A 19,236-nucleotide genomic window follows, 5' to 3' on the forward strand; every position below is an offset into this window, starting at 1 on the left:
TTCAATATTATTCCAAAGATATTTCCAGAGCTGGACAGGACTGGAAAGGTACACTAAAAAAACAACAGTATCATGATTGTAAAACGCGTATTACAACACATGATGGTTATCAGTGCATTCTTTCCAGCTGAACATTATACTTCTTATTAGCTGTCAGATGAGAGTTGTAAAAGTCCTTGGTCCCTACAAGATAGGGATAATGTTATTTGCATGCAAAAAAATTAGAACGGAAATATAATCACTCTTAAAGGGACATGATACTCAAATGTTGAAGCACCTGAAAGCGATGCAGCATTTCTGTAAAAGACTGACTAGAAAATATCACCTAAACATCTCTATGTAAAAAAGGAAGATATTTTACCTTATAATTTCCTAAGAATTCACACCCCATTGTAAAGCAGCCAATCAGGATTCTTGTACCAGGGCTTGCAAGGGAGTGTGCATCTTTTTCATCTGCAGGCACAGTCATGTTATTGTCCTATTCAGTTTAGAGGAAGTTTACTATGAAATCTCACAAGATTTAAGTGGAATCTCATAATATAAAAACTTCCCAAGCACTTTTACATGTGTCCACTAAATATATAATCAGAATAAGTTAAAGCAATTATATAACACTTAAATGTATTAACAATAGTGAACTAATAATATTAGAATATGTCATTAGCAATAATAAAACAGTATTAATGCAAATCATTGGATTGCAGACTTTTTTCTATGTCAGAGTAATGCAGCAAGTAAGATAAAACAATTAGCAAATCTATTTCCTATTGAAAGATAATACAATAATAACTATCAATAATATACCACTTGTAATACATTTATAAAAAAATACAGAGCAAATCTGTAAATGAACAGGCATCTGCATGAAGCACTTTGCAAATTAGCAAATTATATTTAGAAATTTACGATATGTGAAAAGCACCTAAAATATTCTAGAAGCAACTGTACTTGTAGAATTAGAAGTGACACATACTATAGTCACTACCTGCAGTATAAAACAATTTACAATATGAAATTTGGATAATTTGATTATTATTAACAACACCAGATAAACTGTATTATTGTGATAATAAACATTCTATCACATTGGTTTCCTGGGCCCTTAGGAACAGGTGTGTAGTTGTAAATTATTATTATGACTTCTACCAAATAATGGGGAATAAAGAGAATTAAGTTAATGTATTTCTATAATATTACTGTAATAGTTCCATGTAAAATACTATGAGCTAGATTACTCGCAAGCTAACTCGCATGCTAACTCGGCTCGACTTCTGCTCTTTGCATGCATTGGGTAGTGCGCGTATTAAAAGTTGAAAGTAAATGTTTTTTGCTTGCACGCTAACCAGATTCGCGCAAAGAGCAGAAGTTAGAATTTTGCGACTTAGTTTCGTACTCCCCCATAGACTTCAATGGAGAGAGAAAAGTGGAAAAACACCCATACTCACGCGCTAACCCGAGTCGCCATAAACCCCCTACTCTTTTAACCCCTAACACGCCACATAGCCCACTGCAAAGTCCCCCACTACATTATTAACCTCTTAACCGCCACACACCCATATCGCAAACTACCCCACTACATTATTAACCCCTAACCCGCCACACCTCCATATCGCAAAAACGACCCCACTACGCTATTAACTTCTACACCTCCACACACCTATATAGCAAACTACCCACTACACTATTATTCTCTAAACTGCCACTACAGTAGAGGGGTAGTTTGCAATGGGGTTGTGGTGGTTTGGGGGTTAATAGTGTAGAGGGGTAGTTTGCGATGGGGGTTGTGGCAGTTTAGGGGTTAATAGAGAAGTGCAACTGTTTTTCAGCTCGCGTAAAAAGTTTGAACGTTAAATCCAATTGTGCTTGAGCGATTGTATTTACTTTTAACTTGTGATACAAGCGTACATTGCTGCTCAATGCCGCCAATAGAAAATATGGGGAGCGTAAATTACCATGTGTTTCTTGCAAATTAGTTTGCAGTGATTTAAACAGCACACCATTTGTAATATAGATTTGAGCGTAAAGAACATTGTTATCTCACGATCATGTTTACGCTCCTCACGCTAACGATATCGCTCCACTCGTAATTTTTGGCATTGCGTGTGCAGAAATGTATCAATAATAGAAATATATATTTTTATTTACTTGGTGACATATGATGCTGCAGGTTTTGTAGTCAGCTTATGTTAAAAGGGTATGAAACACCAATTTTTTTCTTTCATGATTCACATGATTTTAACCATCTTTCTAATTTACTTCTACTAGCAATTTTTCTTTGTTCTCTTGGTATCTTTTGTTGAAAGGTAGGGACATAAGATTAGGAGATGGCCTATTTCTGAAGCTCTATTTGGCAGCAGTTTTGTAAGAATGTTATCCATTTGCAAGAGAACTAGAGGGCAGCATTATTTCCTGTCATGTAGTGCTCCAGATGCCTACCTAGGTACCTCCTCAACACAGAAAGCAAATTTGATAGTGGAAGTAAATTGGCATTTTTTTTAATTGGTTTGCTCTGTCTCAATCGGAAAATAACATTTTTGGGTTTCATATCCCTTTAATACCTCCTGGGATAGGTGTAATTAAGCCATTGTGTCCGTCAGGATTTTTTTCCTCTCTGCACTGGTGTCCTATTTTCCCTGTGTATTGTGTGCTCCTCTTTTACAGATAAATCTACAGTGCATACAAATATTACTTCTATTCTATAGTGCAAGATGGAGGTAAATTCAGAGCTCTAATACATATTATTTTGTTTTAATGTTTAAGTTGCCTGAGCGGTTAAATTGGTTACTCCTTTTATATTGCTAGAGCAAAATCTGATACCAGGGCTCTTATCTTGGGTATAAGGACAGAGGAACAAAATTGATAAGTTAGAACCACAGCAAACAACTGATCTTAGGTTTCAGATTTTTTGGTGGTGATGAGATTCTGTGACGAGTAAAAACATAACTATACATCAAAAAAAATGTATGTTCTGGGTTTTTTTACACCAAAAGTCCATGACTGAATAATATATTTTTTATTATATTTACTAAGCAGAACATACAGGTAGGTTTTAGTTTATACTAAGGTTTTTGTTCTGCAGATTTATATATATATATATATATATATATATATATATATATATATTTATTTATATATACTGTATTAACATTTAATGAAAGTCAATAGGAAGTCAATGAGTTACATGGCAGGCCCCTCTCAAAAAATTGAAATAAATAATAATATATTTAAATATAATATTATTAGATTGAAAGCTCTGATATGCATGCTATTTATGTAAAAAAAGTCATTACTGTGATAAAATCTATATCGATATACTTTTGAAATAAACTTGATATATATAGTAATGTAAGTTGTGGACTGTTCATAATTTTTTATTTAACTTTATTTAAGGATTTGCACCTACTGGGAACTCTGTATATCCTGTTCCAGAAGTTTCTTGATTTTGACCAAAGATTCCGAAACACTCTATGGGCAGAAGTAGATCTGACATTAAGTAATGCAGAGGTTAGGTATCCTTATTTGGTTATATTAAATAACATTTTGCAGTTTCAGTAACATGATTTTTTTTTTTTTTAATCATGTATGTCTGTTCATTGATCACTACACAGATTGCACAATATTGGTCTGAATGCCTAGTCTGGAATGAAAAACTGAAAGATTGGGACGCATACAATGAAATGGCAAGAGAGATCAAATTTTATGACAATGTTTTTCCATTACTTCATAAATTGAATTCTAAGGTATGTTATGCAGAAAGATTATTTTTTTTCTGTCTATAGCTCTCACTTCATCTACTTTGGTGAAAATATCAACCTATTTTTTTTGTGGAGTCTCCATGCATTCATTTGTGTCAAAAGTGGTTCCTAAAGAAAATATATTTAATATCATTAACATAAATCATATTATCAGGAGTACTGCAACTTTATCAGCACAGCCCATAAACTGGGCCGAAAGAGAATTGAGTAGCTCTTGGGTTCCGTTTATATGGTTATAGTGCTAATGCACAGGGGGTATGGGATATAGAGAGATTAATAACCTGTATTTGTAACAATAACTCTTTAAACCAACACTTATTGAACTATAATAAGAACATGTAATTAGGTCGAGCGCCAAGGTGTGGCCTCAAGCTAGTATACAGAGACCTCCTAGCTGGTCTGGAAGAAGAATAGAAGAATAAGGGGGGTGTATACAGCGCCTAATTAGTAAGAGGTGATAAGATCAGTAGAGAGTCCGGGTGATAAATATAAATATAGATATAAATACAATAGTATAATTTATTACAAAAGTAAATGATAGATGAAATACAAGTGTTAACCTATGTACTACGCAAAAGACTAATGAATTAAAAGCGTCAACAATAAATCAATTGATCAATCAGATTAAAAGCATCAACAAATATATTGAATAATACATCAACAAAGACAAAGAAGAAAAAGAAGAATCAATAAGGATCCATATGGGGAGTTAGTCCAAAAAATGTGTGAATCCAACTAGGTGAAAAGAAGTCTTGGGGGGGTAGTTATCAAGCCGTCAACCTCAAATACGCTGGAATTCCGCAGCATATTTGTGGCGAGGCTGATTCGCCTTAGTTATCAAAGGCTAGAGACCGGCAAAAGTAGAATTTTGTGACGTAAGCTTCGATCCGCCGGACTCAGTCCGACACAGATCGATTCTTCCGTCACTACAGATGTTCCACACACAAGTGCGGCACAATCTGACTACTTTTGCTAGTTATCAAAAAACTAGCAGGTGCGCTCAGCACTTTTCCGGCCCAGCGTACCTGGTTTTCAATCCGCCGCCCTGGAGGCGGCGGATCCCATAGGAATCAATGGGAGTCTGACCATAGCGAAAATTACAAGTTCGCTGCTGCCCAATATCCCATTGATTTCTATGGGAGCTGTCTGCACCTAACACTCTAACATGTACCCCAAGTCTAAACACCCCTAATCTGTCCCCCCCTACACCGCCGCAACTAAATATAGTATTTACCCCCTAAACCGCCGCTCCTGGAGCCCACCGCAAGCTACTCTATACATATTAACCCCTAAACCGCCGCTCCCTGACCCCTCCGCAACTATAATATATGTATTAACCCCTAAACCGCCGATCCCAGACCCCGCCGCCACCTACATGATACCTATTAACCCCTATCCTGCCCCCCTATACCGCCGCCCTCTATAATAAAGTTATTAACCCCTATCCTGCTGATCTCGCACCTCGCCGCAACTAAATAAATAGTTTAACCCCTAAACCGCCATTCCAGGACCCCGCCGCAACTTATATTAAACTTATTAACCCCTAATCTGCCCCCCCCTACACCTATAATACATTTATTAACCCCTATCCTGCCCCCCCTACACCGCCGCCACTGTAATAAAATTATTAACCCCTAAACCTAAGTCTAACACTAACCCTAACACCCCCCCAACTTAAATATTAATTAAATAAATCTAAATAATATTTCTATTATTAACTAAGTTAATCATATTTAAAACTAAATACTTACCTTTAAAATAAACCCTAATATAGCTACAATATAAATAATAATTATATTGTAGCTATCTTAGGATTTATTTTTATTTTACAGGTAACTTTCAATTTATTTTAACTAGGTACAATAGCTATTAAATAGTTATTAACTATTTAATAGCTTACCTAGCTAAAATAAAGAGAAATTTACCTGTAAAATAAAAACTAAACTAAGTTACAATTACACCTAACACTACACTATACTTTAATAAATGATTCCTATTTAAAACTAAATACTTACCTGTAAAATAAACCCTAAGATAGCTACAATGTAATTAATAATTACATTGTAGCTATTTTAGGATTTATATTTATTTTACAGGTAACTTTGTATTTATTTTAGCTAGTTAGAATAGTTATTAAATAGTTATTAACTATTTAATAACTACCTAGCTAAAAGAAATACAAAATTACCTGTAAAATAAATCCTAACCCAAGTTACAATTAAACCTAACACTACACTATCATTAAATTAATTAAATTAATTAGCTACAAATAACTACAATTAAATTAAATTAAATAAACTAACTAAAGTACAAAAAATAAAAAAAGCTTTTTTAAATAGGAATAATTTATTAAAGTATAGTGTAGTGTTAGGTGTAATTGTAACTTAGGTTAGTTTTTATTTTACAGGTAAATTTCTCTTTATTTTAGCTAGGTAAGCTATTAAATAGTTAATAACTATTTAATGGCTATTGTACCTAGTTAAAATAAATTGAAATTTGCCTGTAAAATAAAAATAAATCCTAAGATAGCTACAATATAATTATTATTTATATTGTAGCTATATTAGGGTTTATTTTAAAGGTAAGTATTTTGTTTTAAATAGGATTAATTTAGTTAATAATAGAAATATTATTTAGATTTATTTAATTAATATTTAAGTTAGGGGGGTTTTAGGGTTAGTGTTAGACTTAGGATTAGGGGTTAATAAATTTATTACAGTGGCGGCGGTGTAGTGGGGGGCAGGATAGGGGTTAATAAATGTATTATAAGTGGCGACGGTGTAGGGGGGGCAGATTAGGGGTTAATAAGTTTAATATAGGTGGTGACGGTGTAGGGGGGCAGATTAGGGGTTAATAAGTTTAATATAGGTGGCGACGGGGTCCGGGAGCGGCGGTGTAGGGGTTAAACTATTTATTTATTGCGGCGAGGTACGGGATCAGCAGGATAGGGGTTAATAACTTTATTATAGAGGGCGACGGTATAGAGGGGGCAGGATAGGGGTTACTAGGTATAATGTAGGTTGCGGCGGTGTCCGGGAGCGGCGGTTTAGGGGTTAATACATTTATAAGAGTTGCGGCGGGGTCTAGGAGCGGCGGTTTAGGGGTTACTAACTTTATTTAGTTGCGGGGGGCTCCAGGGGCGCCGGTATAGGGGGTAGAACAGTGTAGTTAGTGTGGGTGCTTAGTGACAGGCTAGCAATAAAGCTGTCAAAAGCCGAAGAGCAGCGAGATCGGATGAGTGATATCTCTCACAATCCACTGCTCATCGCCCCGTACTTGGTGCGCGGCTTTTTGACAGCTTTATTGATAACTTAGGAGAAATTTTGCAGGTCCGCGGCAGCGAAGGTAGGCGAGCTTAGGCGGGCGTATTGGACCGGCGAAGGCAGGTAAAGTAGACACGTTGATAACTAGGCCTCAAAGTCTCAAAGTCTTAAAGTTATAAAGTGACAATATATATTCCAAAAGTCAAAAAGCAACGTGAAAAATATGGTGTACCATAAAATTGGATAAACAGTGAACAAATATATCTGTATATTAACCTGCTGTGCACAACATTTTAAAATTGAAAAAATGAAAAATAAAAATATATAAAAAAAACTGGTCTGAAAAAAGTGGTGAAAAAATGTGAAAAAGGTCCTCCAGTGTGGTCCTATGTTGATCCGTCTCCTTTAGTAGAATGAAAACAGTAGAATCCAAAAAACAGTTAAAAAATCCAACTGGTAAAAATCCTAGAAAAGAATAAATAAACAAAGCATAGTGTAGATGTACAAAAAAGGTCTATTCCTATTAAAAATATGCTTACCAATGTCGACGCGTTTCGGCCTATACAGAGGCCTTTTTCAAGGGCAAAAAGCCATTTTCTCTTTGGTCTGGCAATGTTCTAAATATGGTTACCGCTGTGTTTATGGCTTAAACATCAGTGTGATTCTACAGCCCCATTTCATACTCAGTTTATTAATATTTGGATGCTGATTGCTATTTAACCTCTAAAAATGATGACCTTGAGGTTGGATGGTAATGTTTTAGTTCAGTAACTATATTTACTAGGGATACACCATGTTGCTACCTTACTGTTTGAAGCTTTATTGATTTCATATATTATTTACGAGTAGCCTTCTTATGTTTGTTTAAAAATGCATCATATTTTGCTGAATTTAATGGATTACTTACAATCTGTACTTTGAATTAATGAGGACCTCAGGTCTGATCCGGTGTATGTTTTCAGGAGGCTTAGTAAAACCAATTTATTATCTGAGGGTTAACCTCCTATAATGCTTTACAAGAAGAATTATTGAATAAGCCATAAAGCTCCCCTGTGTTCACTTCCATATTTCATTGACTTTACTAAGATCATTCAATGTACATGTGCCACTCCTTGCAGAATAGAGTGGTAGTTGTATATTCACTTTCATCCAACATACAGTCTTGGCTTATTCTTTGCTATATATCCTATCACTTCCATTAAAAAGACATGACTTAGTCTAGTATTCTATAGATAAACTTTAATTGGGGGGGGGGGGGGTATTTGGACACTACTTTCACAGCTAGTTGTATGTAGGCCACATGTCTAGATTTGCCATGCAGTGGAATGAATAAAGATCCTCTACTAAATAATATGTTATAGCTACGGTGGAAAGGCTGGGATTTATCATTTGTATATGAACACCAATGGATTTTACACTTTGCTGGGCTTACTTTTTTTTTATTTTTATAAGATGTCTATACCAGACTAAGGATATAATATTCTTTCTGCCTGCTGATTTCTTTTATAATGTGTGTATCTTTTTCATACCAGCTTATGCCCCTTAGAAGAGAGGACGTTTATATAAGTTGATCCATCTTTATACAAATGTATATAACTGTTTTTTGCTACGCCCCCCGGCACCCTTGATTGATATATTGATTTAAAAGCCAACAATGATTGATATTGTTCTCACCAATTTTGTTCCTTCCTCTACCTTTTAAAGACATGTGAGATCCAAGAGTGGTCTCAAATATGTCAAGAAGGATATTTTTTCTTGTTATTCTATTAATAAAATAAAGGTTACTGAGTTTGTTAAGATGTTCATTTTCAGGCATGCTCAAAGATATTGGGCTACTTATGTGGATTCTGACTGTGTGTGTTTTTCACCAGGTTTTTGGATGTCCGTTGCTCATTGTAACCTATGCATGTGAGCTTATCTGGTAGTATGTTATAACGGTTTGTGATAAGCCTGTATTATGCCTAAAACCTCAAAAAAAAAATTAAACAAAAATAAATAAATAAACAAACTTATCTATCATAAAAACTAAATTTCAGGAATATATGCATTAGGTTGTCGTGTTTTTTTTTATTGTTCTGTAGTATTCCATAAGATAATTTACTAATGAGTTGTGTTTTTATTTTAATTAACATCTGTGGAGTAATAGTACTAAGTCATTGAAATCAAAATTGTATGAGAGAGCCAGTTTTTAATGTTTAGTGTAAATGTATGTATCATATTGCCCAAATGTAAACTTGTAGTCTCTTTTCAGGAAATCCGTAATCGCCACTGGCTGCAAGTAATGGCAGCAACAGGAAGCTCTTTCCCCCTTGAAGCCAATGTATTCAAAGTTTCTCATCTTTTGGACATAGGACTGTTAAAGTAGGTAGTCGTCATGTGTGCATTTCTTTGCTTAAGTATGTTTCTTTGTATTTTCAGCCCTGACAGAATGTTTAGCAATACAAATAATATAATTGAGAATATTATGATGCTGCCCTTTTTATATAAGTTGCCAACTTTCTCTTATTACCCTTTTGTAACTTTGCTAATGACCAGCGTGTCTGGTGCTTTTTTTTTGTTACTAAATCTGATTTATGCGCAAAGAGCCTCCAATCCTGTATACTACATGTGAAACATACACTAGACCATGAGTGTCCCCAAAAACGGCTAGATTCAAATTATATTTTAGTTAGAAAATAAACTGTCATATGATGAATTGAAAGTAAGTGTATTTGTGATATTACACATTATAAATGTTGTATTCATTAAGAGATAATTTTGAAAAGAATGGATATAAACCTCAGCAGAATGTTCCCTATTGCAGAAATGATGTGACCATATCAGTTGAGCCTATGCTCTGCAGGTTATGTATATCATGTGTTATAGAATGCACACTTAATGCATAGGGGCCATAGTATTTAAGAAAACACAAAGGGTGCATATACATTTATTGCTAAACACAAATAATAATATATTTCCTAAACATGTTCAGCGGCCCAGGGCCTGATTCAGGTAAGGTTGCCGGGTACACGCTATCTGTTGTTCTCCCCTCTAGAGGAGTTGGCCTTTTTGCCCACCACTAGAATTCCCCAAAGCACACATTTTTTGTTTTGCTTTTTTCCCTGAGGTCATAAATACTGGGCTACACATTCTTAGTTTTGTTTACCAATCAGGGGCGGCAGAAACTAATACAGAGAGCTGCATGAGGCCCATAGGCCAGCAGCTGGCCGTCCCTGGGCTAAGCTAGTACAGCTTTACTCATTGTGGTAGGGGTGAATGATGCATAACATTAACGTGGTAACCCATTTAGTTATATAGTATTCACAGTGTCAAATGTCTTTATATAGAGGTTACAATGGTGACCCCACAAAAAACTGTTTTAATCTTCATTTTTAGTTTGATTTTCTTTAGAATAATTACAATTGTAGACACAATAAAAGTAATTCACTGTATTTCATTTTTGTTTTTTTAGCTTAAACCATAAGCTACATTTTGTAATTTATATTTCAATATAAAATTGTATACGCGTTAGTAAAGTGTTTGTCTACTTTATGGTTTGACAGATATCAGAAGGAGTTAATTTCCATAGCAAAAGCAGCACAGAAGGAAATGGAAGTGGAGATCAAAATGAGAAAAGTAGAAGAAGAATGGACTGAGCAGGTAAAGCACTGTGGGCGGAGCTAACAATAGATCAGGGGCATTGCTAGACTACAAAGTGACCAGATGCTTCAGCCATTGGATATTTATAGTGGCCCCTCCATAAAATGCCAACTTAATTCCTGCCCTGGGCTCAGCCCTAAAACCATTGTATATATTTCTTATACCCAAACAGTGATTTGACCTCTCTGGCTGCCATTACCACACAGATCAGTGATTTTAACCCTTCAGCTGACAATTAAACATACAGAGGAATAATTTAACATGTTTATGCCAGCAGCAATGACGACCTTTGATTTTATCTCCTTGCATTCCAGACATACATAAACAGCTATTATTACCCCTAACACGCATTTTACCCATTTTTGCCAGAACACACAGATCTGTGATCTTTACTCCACTGGCTGCTAGTATCATTCTGATGAATTACGTTACCCACTGAGATGCCAGCATCACATATAGATCAGTCACTGTATTCCCAAATCTGCTAGCAACAGAGAGAGCACTGTATGCTAATTAACAAAATAGAAGTGTTTTTTATTTGTAGGTAGTGGTCCCCTTCTGCTTATAATTCATCATGCCTTCTGTGTGTCCCATACTGTAATTAAGTGACTAGAGCATTTAATACTACTGAATATAGCTTGTTTGTAAGAACACCCTTCAAATAGTGTGTCTAAGGTGAACCAGTGTAGGAGCTGACTAAGTAGAATTGCATCTATACATGAAGCAGGGGCGAAACTACAGGGGGTGCAGAGGTCGTAATTGCGACTGGGCGCTTTAAAAAAAAAATAATAATTTTTTTTTACAATAAAAACATTGACCTGCACTGATATCATGTGAGTGTGACATGATGCTTCACTAGTGTCTCTGACTACAGGGGTTAGTGTTTTTGTTTTACCCATTGGTGTTTATGTGTGTGTGTGTATGTATGTGACTGTGTGTGTATTTATGCATGTATGTGTGTTTGTGTGTATGTTTGTGGAACCAGCAAATTACAGACCTTGTTACTACAGCATGGGGTGGTAAACGGTGTCAGTCTATACAGTACCACTATATACAGTACGGGGGGGCTGGACCATGTAACAGACTACTGTGGTCACTTTATAAAGTACTGGGGCGGGTAGGGTCAGACCAGCCATCTCACCGGCAGATTACAGACTGTGTCACTGACTCACTATATACAGTACTGGTGGGTTAAAAAGTGTCACTATATACAGTAATAGGGGGTCAGACCATCTCACAGACTGTGGACACAGGGTACATCCTTTTGCAGACATGTAATCTGATTCACATTTTTTTCTGTGTTAAATGTAAAAAAAAAAGATATGTATCAAATTCACTCTTTTTTTGGGAGGGGGGGGGGGGGGGGGGGCTTCTTAGATTCTTGCACCTGGGCCCTGTGGTTTCTAGTTACGCCTTTGACATGAAGCATTCATTCAAAAAGAGTTGGGAATTTGAACAATTGTAGAATGAGTTTCATTATTTCAGGTGTGAAAAGAAATGTTTATTGAGTATTGAGAGTGCTAATGTTACATTCACTGTAAATCTGCTTGTGTTGTATGAGTTGAAATATTTAATGCAAATAGCCATCAACACAATTTTCACATTCAATCATGTTACCCAATCTTTTTGTTAATTTATTGTAACCTAAGTGACAGAAGACATCAGATATTAGGTAAATTTATTGCCAGGTGATGGTTTCAGATTTTTTGTTGTTGTTGTTTTTTTTAAATTTAGTAACTTGAATAAAATATATATTTCTAATATTTATCATTAAATGTCATCTCCAATATCTTCATCTTTAGTGAATAACATAGGAAATGGTGAGGCTGGGGAGACCAGATACATTTTTGGAATAATTTAGTTTGTGTGTCACAAGCTAATACACAGTAAATAATGATCTATAATGTTCATGAATTCCTCAGGTACTCACATTCTCAAATTACAAGAATAGAGGTCCAATTTATCTAGTGGAAGATGATGCTCTTAGGTTACTTGAGGGCCTGGAGGATGCTCAAGTGCTCCTTGCACAGATGTTGACCTCTAAGGAAATTGACCCTTTAAGGGAAGAAGCCACCACATGGGCAGAGAAATTGAAACGTGTGGGTAATGTCCTAGAACTATGGATAGAAGTGCAAGAGCTTTGGCAACATCTGGAAGAAATCTTCAGTCACTTCAACATTCTAAAGGTGATTTATGTCATAATGTGATGGTCATTATTCAAATGTTGCTTTCTGTTTAATAAGCAAAGTGTTTTAATACACTGATTATATTACCATACCAGCTAGATTATCCTCTTTCAGAGTTAGCATTCCTCAACAGTGAAAGGAACATTGTAATGTAAACTGACTGAAAACACGCATTAAAAATGTTTCATTTTTTTTAAATATTTTTATAGCACCTCAGGGAATGAAATTAAATGCAGGCTATAGATATAATTTGCAGTTTCATCAGAGGGCAGGAACCCAAGAGCAATGCAAGTAATTCCTGACCCAAGAACCTACTGTCAAATTTAGCAAAGGAGAAATAGCAGATATTTTATATTAGTTTAAGAGTGTATTGAAAGGGGGATTAAAGGTAACTTCATTGTAGTGTAATTAGCATTTTGTTTGAATATTTCTCTAAGCAAGTGAATGCATTTGAATATAATAATTAGAACCGGGAAAAGGAGGATCAAGAAGTTATATAAATTGCAGTAGTTATTTATTAAGGTATTGTACATACAGTGTATAGTACAGTCATTTTTAAGATCAATCTAATTGTTTATATAATGTAAAGGTTGTAAGAAACATCTACAAAAGTTTTAAATAAAAATTGTTAGGGATTTTTTTGAGATATGTAAGAATATGTACACATGCAAATTTGTCAATATAACCATACAATCACCTGCCCAGGGAAATAAGTATTGAATACAAAGTATAGCTAGCCAATGGAACACAGAACTTGTAGAAACAATCAAATGGGTTTTATAGATATTGCCAGATATTGCTCAAAATTTTAATATTTTTAATGTCTCTATCAGGGTGAAAACATAAACAGATACTGGTAGAAGTCTTTAATAATATGTATAGACATCAACATTCATCCCAAGTCATGGGATAAACTATTGTGAATATCATATCCACAGCAACATGTGTAACACAATGAAGTTGCTTGTTTTGTGCTGCAATCCATTTTAAAAGTGGTGCTCACTGGCATCAAAATTACTGACTGAAGTGGGAGCTTACTTTGGATATAAAGATCAAAATTGCGAAGGGGCTTTACCTCCTTTTGACCTCATTATAGATTCCCATGTTCCCAGCATATAAAGGGCCAGATTACAAGTGGCTCACTAAGTAACGCTCCCGCTCAAGCGTTAATTTCGCTAGATGTAATCTTTTTGTGCTAGTCGGGTTGCGCTCGTATTATGATTTGAAATTAAACTGTTTTCGCTCGTGTGCTAATCCAACAAGTGCAAAAAGCTAAACTTAGAATATTGTGTGTGCGTTCACGTATTCCCCCATAGAAGTCAATGGAGGGAAAAAACACCCCACTGTCTCTCTCTTAAACCCAATTGCATTTTCACATGTGCACTAGCCCGACATGAAAATATGAATATTTCACATTCCAATGTTCTGCACATAACAGAATATGTTCTATTTATTCATAAATAAATATTTCTATATGTATCTGATGTTTTTTTGCACAATATATATACCAATATAGAGATGATTATATATACTGTAGGTATATATATATATATATATGTAATAGAAGACAGCACTCACTGGTCTTGTAGTGCTGTCTTCTATTATTACCTATACCTTAACCTGCATTCAGTACCCTGGCAACATTACATCTGTTTGTGAGAGTGCACCTATCTCTGCAAGTATATATATATATTTTTTTTATATATATATATATATATATTTATATATATATATATATATATATATATAGGAATATCTATTTATAAATACATAGAACATATTCAGCTATGTTCAGAACATTGGAATGTCAAATATTTACAGTAAATATACAATAAAAAACTTTATTAAATATGAATATTGCATAAATATGCCGTTATATGTATTCATCTACTTAACTTCAAAGGGCTCCAATGCACATATATACATTTCTAAATGTATTTATGTGTTTATATGTGTATATATGTCTGTAAATACATATATACACATATAAATACATAAATACATATGTACACATAATAAATATATATATATACAAAACACGGAAGGGGACTGCATTCCTAGACCGGACCGGGTACATATCCCTTTCTCTGTGTGTTGTGTGTGTGTATATATATATATATATATATATATATATATATATATATAAATATGTATATATGTATGTCTATGTTAAAGCCCGTTGCCTAAGATCTCATATCTTTCAGCTTCTATAACTTTTGAGTGCATTATTTTTTTAAATATTATTATTAGTAGTATATAGTGTTATGAGTGTAACTATACTTTATAATGTATTTTTGAGATGTGTTTTGTGCAACTTTTGTGTTTCACGAAACAGTTAACCAGAGCTCTGAAGTCGTGTAATTATTCTAGTGTAAATCACGATTGTGCTCAAGTGATCGCATTTTCTTTCAACTTGTAATACTTGCAGTAATCTTGATGAGTGCAAACACCCGCGATAAACCCCTTATTGCTTGGGCGCAAATATTTGTGCTCCACTTGTAATCTGGCCCAAAGTTGGTATATGAATTTTGGTAAGCAAAGTAAATATAAGCAAAGTTCAAACAAGTCATCCAAAACAGGTTTAAGCTGGCAAAGTTAAGATAAAATGACAACTGAAGAACAATAATAGACCAGGATATTTGAAGAGTGCTCATTATAAATGCACACTAGAAGCTAATCTACCAAAAGAGCAATCTCTTGCACCACAGCAATTACTCAATAGAATATATAAAATGTGACTATACCATATGTCTCAGCATTAAAATAAACTTGAAACATAAAATATATCTCATATTCAGTTTGAAAGTTAAAATTAAACACCTCTTGCCTTTATGCTTTTTGCGGAGAGCCTTAACCAGCAAGTGATTGCAGCATTTTGAAGAAAACCTTAGTTACCCCCTTAACGACCAGCATCATACCCTGTACAACGCTGGTCATTATGCCCTTAAGGGCTTAAGTCCTGGGGTTCTCTCTATTGCAATCTCGCTATTTTAGTGAGATCGCACAATTTCTGCATGCCCCATGAGTAGGGCACTGCAGAAATAGGTTTGCAGAGTTACCGATGCAGAGAGGGCCACTCTGTGGCCCTCTCTGCATCGGACAGTGGTGGTGCTGACCGTTGGTGGGTGGGAGGCAGGTGGGCGGCCCATCGCCGGTGCACGTTCCTGATCGGTCACATATCAGACGTGAGCGTGCAAGGGGGTGGGGCTCAGGGGCGCACGCGCGCACAGTAATCAATTACCGATGGAAGGAGAGGGGATAAATGTTTGGAGGGAGAGGGGAAAAATGTTTGGAAAGGGATCTGGTAGGGGGAGGGGGGAAGCTACACTACAGATAATGAACTTATATATATATATATATATATATATATATTTATAATCTTTATTTTACAAAAAAAAAGACAGACAAAAAGAACAGCACATACAAACAATCAAAATTTCTCAAATAATGTCACAAAAAAAAGAAAACAAAACATCTTGAATGATCCTCCAATCCAATAGTGTCTAGTTAATCATTTCATCTCCCTTTAATCTCTTTCAATCAATTACTTATTCTAGTTCCAGAGAGAGAAAAAAAAAAGGGAAGGGATCCCCACCTCTCTCCCCCTCCCCCCCCTAATTCAACTTCATATTAACAATTTGTTCTATATAAAATACAACATCCCTGCCCTGAGAGCACACAAAATCTTTCCAAGTCTTACAGAAGAATTCCCCTCTTACCCCATCTAGCTTAAATTCATAAGCAGCCTTAATCGCTGAGTCTAATAGCAATTTTCTTACTTCTGCAATAGAGGGTATTTTATAAGTAATCCAGTTCTTAAAAATAAGTGTCCTGACAATTATTATTGCCATTAGTATAAAATTAGCATTTCTATCCCAGGAGGTGTGACCCATCAGGAAAAGGACAGATTCCCTCGCCAGTTGTATCTTTCCTTTAGCTATATTAGAGAGGAAATATTCCATCAACTGCTTCAATTTAGGGCAATCCCATAACAAGTGGCATAGGTCTGGATCCTGAAGACAACATTTAGGGCAAAGATTGGACACGCTCTTGTTCCATGTGGCCACTCTACGTGGGATTAAATAATCCCTGTGTAGCACTCTAAATTGAGTTTCTCTGTAGTAAGATGAGGAAAAAAGTCTTTGAGTTTTCTTTAAGCTTTTCAGGAGTATTTTAGCTAAATCCACTAAATCTACCATAAAAACGAGATGTTAGATCTAACACTAAAGAGGTTTCTTCTATGGACAGAAGAAATTTATAGATTAAGCATAATGATCATCTCTCTACTTTTATAGAATCAATAAGAGGATGGTCTCCCCATATTTGAGGAAAAAACTTTATTAAATTAAGAATATAGCTTTTTACCCGCATGAAGTAAAATATATGTTTTCTTTGTACTACGGGAAAAATTTATATATATATATATATATATATATATATATATATTTTATTTTTTTTAATAAAAAGGCAAATTTGTTAGTAAACTGGGTACTGGCAGACAGTTGCCAGTACCTAAGATGGCGGCCAATAGGTCGAGGGGGAAGGCTTAGAGAGCTGTTTAGGGGGGAATCAGGGCAGTTGGGGGTAATGGGGGATCCTAAAAAACCCAACAACTTTATTTTTATACTGGCAGACTTTCTGCCAGTACTTAAGATGGTGTTGACAACTGTGAGGTGGGGGAGGGAAGAGAGCTGTTTGAGGGGGGTCAGGGAGGGATCAGAGGGTGGAATGTGTCAGGTGGGAGGCTGATCTCTAAACTAAAGCTAAAATTAACCCTACAAGCTACCTAATTAACCCCTTAACTGCTGGGCATAATACAAGTGTGGTGTGCAGTGGCATTTAGCGGCCTTCTAATTACCAAAAAGTAATGCCAAAGCCATAAATGTCTGCTATTTCTGTGAACAAAGGCGATCCCAGAGAAACATTTACAACCATTTTTGCCATAATTGCACAAGCTGTTTGTAAATAATTTCAGTAAGAAACCTAAAGTTAGTGAAAAAGTTAACGATTTTTTTTATTTGATCGCATTTGGCGGTATTATGGTGGCATGAAATATACCAAAATGGGCCTAGATCAATACTTTGGGTTGTCTACTACACCACACTAAAGCTAAAATTAACCCTACAAGCTCCCTATAACAGGGGCGTATTATGGCCTAGGCCAACAAGGCACGGGCCTAGGGCGGCAGATTTGAGGGGGCGGCACTTTTTGGGGCCGGGCACTCAAGAATTGGCCCTTTTGGTGTCTGACTGCGGATGCTGCTTAGAGCAGATCAAAAACTGGCCACACTAATGCATGAGAGGCAGCGGCTGCTACGGAAGTGGGACTGGGAAGGGAACCTCTCAGTCAGTGTATTTTCACAGTAAGTTAGTCAGTCCGACTCCTATTGTAATATGATCTAACTCTAAGACGTCACCTACTATTTGTTTTAATGAATTGTGTTGTGAGTTATTTGAAATATCGCCACTTAAGGAAGTAAAGCTCCTGCTCCAGCAACAACTGACACTGAGTGAGGCTTGCGAGGAGGGAGGAAATAGAATCTGTGACATGTGCGGTGCACGCTGCAACTGCTTATTCCTCCTGTCGCTGTCCTGACAATTTAAACGGCACAACACTGGAAGGACAATCAAGGAAGTAAAGATTGCTATAACACTGCTCCATGTCCTTTCAAGCTCCAGCAACAACTGACACTGACTGATGGGCTTGCGAGGAGGGAGGAAATAGAATCTGACACTCCAGTGCGGTGCACGCTGCAACGGCTTATTCCTGACAATTTAAAAGGCACAAGGAAGGACATTGGACAATCATCATTGTCACTGTGCCGTTTAAATTGTCAGGAATAAGCCGTTGCAGCGTGCACCGCACTGGAGTGTCAGATTCTATTTCCTCCTTCCTCGCAAGCCCATCAGTCAGTGTCAGTTGTTGCTGGAGCTTGAAAGGACATGGAGCAGTGTTATAGCAATCTTTACTTCCTTGATTGTCCTTCCAGTGTTGTGCCGTTTAAATTGTCAGGACAGGAGGAATAAGCAGTTGCAGCGTGCACCGCACTTGTCACAGATTCTATTTCCTCCCTCCTCGCAAGCCTCACTCAGTGTCAGTTGTTGCTGGAGCAGGAGCTTGAAAGGACGTGGAGCGGTGATATGTTATTGTCAGTGTAATGCCTGTGGAGCCAGCAGTCCCGCTTCCTAATCTGTAGCATAGCAGCCGTTTCCTTCCCTCCCCCTTCCTGGCCCCCCAAGTGCCGTGCTCACTCAGCTGACATTGCTTTCACTGACTGTCTGACAGCATCTGCACACAGCCACGCAGATCAAGACAGTAGCAGTGAACAGCACGCTTCTGAAGACAGGGCATAGATCAGGTCACAGTGGAATATTGCAGTGAAATAGTGAATAT

The 19,236-nt window shown here is 36.2% G+C and overlaps 1 protein-coding gene across 1 annotated transcript in view; it reads left to right on the forward strand.

Moving 5' to 3' along the window:
* LOC128657631 (uncharacterized) overlaps positions 1-19,236 on the forward strand; it is a 524,168-nt gene that overhangs the window by 172,345 nt on the left and 332,587 nt on the right. Inside the window, exons 31-36 of the mRNA XM_053712016.1 lie at positions 1-48; positions 3,391-3,504; positions 3,609-3,740; positions 9,270-9,379; positions 10,561-10,657; positions 12,580-12,843. The exon at positions 1-48 is cut by the window's left edge and continues 52 nt beyond it. Coding sequence (XP_053567991.1) covers positions 1-48; positions 3,391-3,504; positions 3,609-3,740; positions 9,270-9,379; positions 10,561-10,657; positions 12,580-12,843 — 765 coding nt within the window. The remainder of the gene's footprint in view (positions 49-3,390; positions 3,505-3,608; positions 3,741-9,269; positions 9,380-10,560; positions 10,658-12,579; positions 12,844-19,236) is intronic.

This window comes from Bombina bombina, chromosome 4, assembly GCF_027579735.1.
Source record: "Bombina bombina isolate aBomBom1 chromosome 4, aBomBom1.pri, whole genome shotgun sequence".
NCBI classification, from domain to species: domain Eukaryota; kingdom Metazoa; phylum Chordata; class Amphibia; order Anura; family Bombinatoridae; genus Bombina; species Bombina bombina.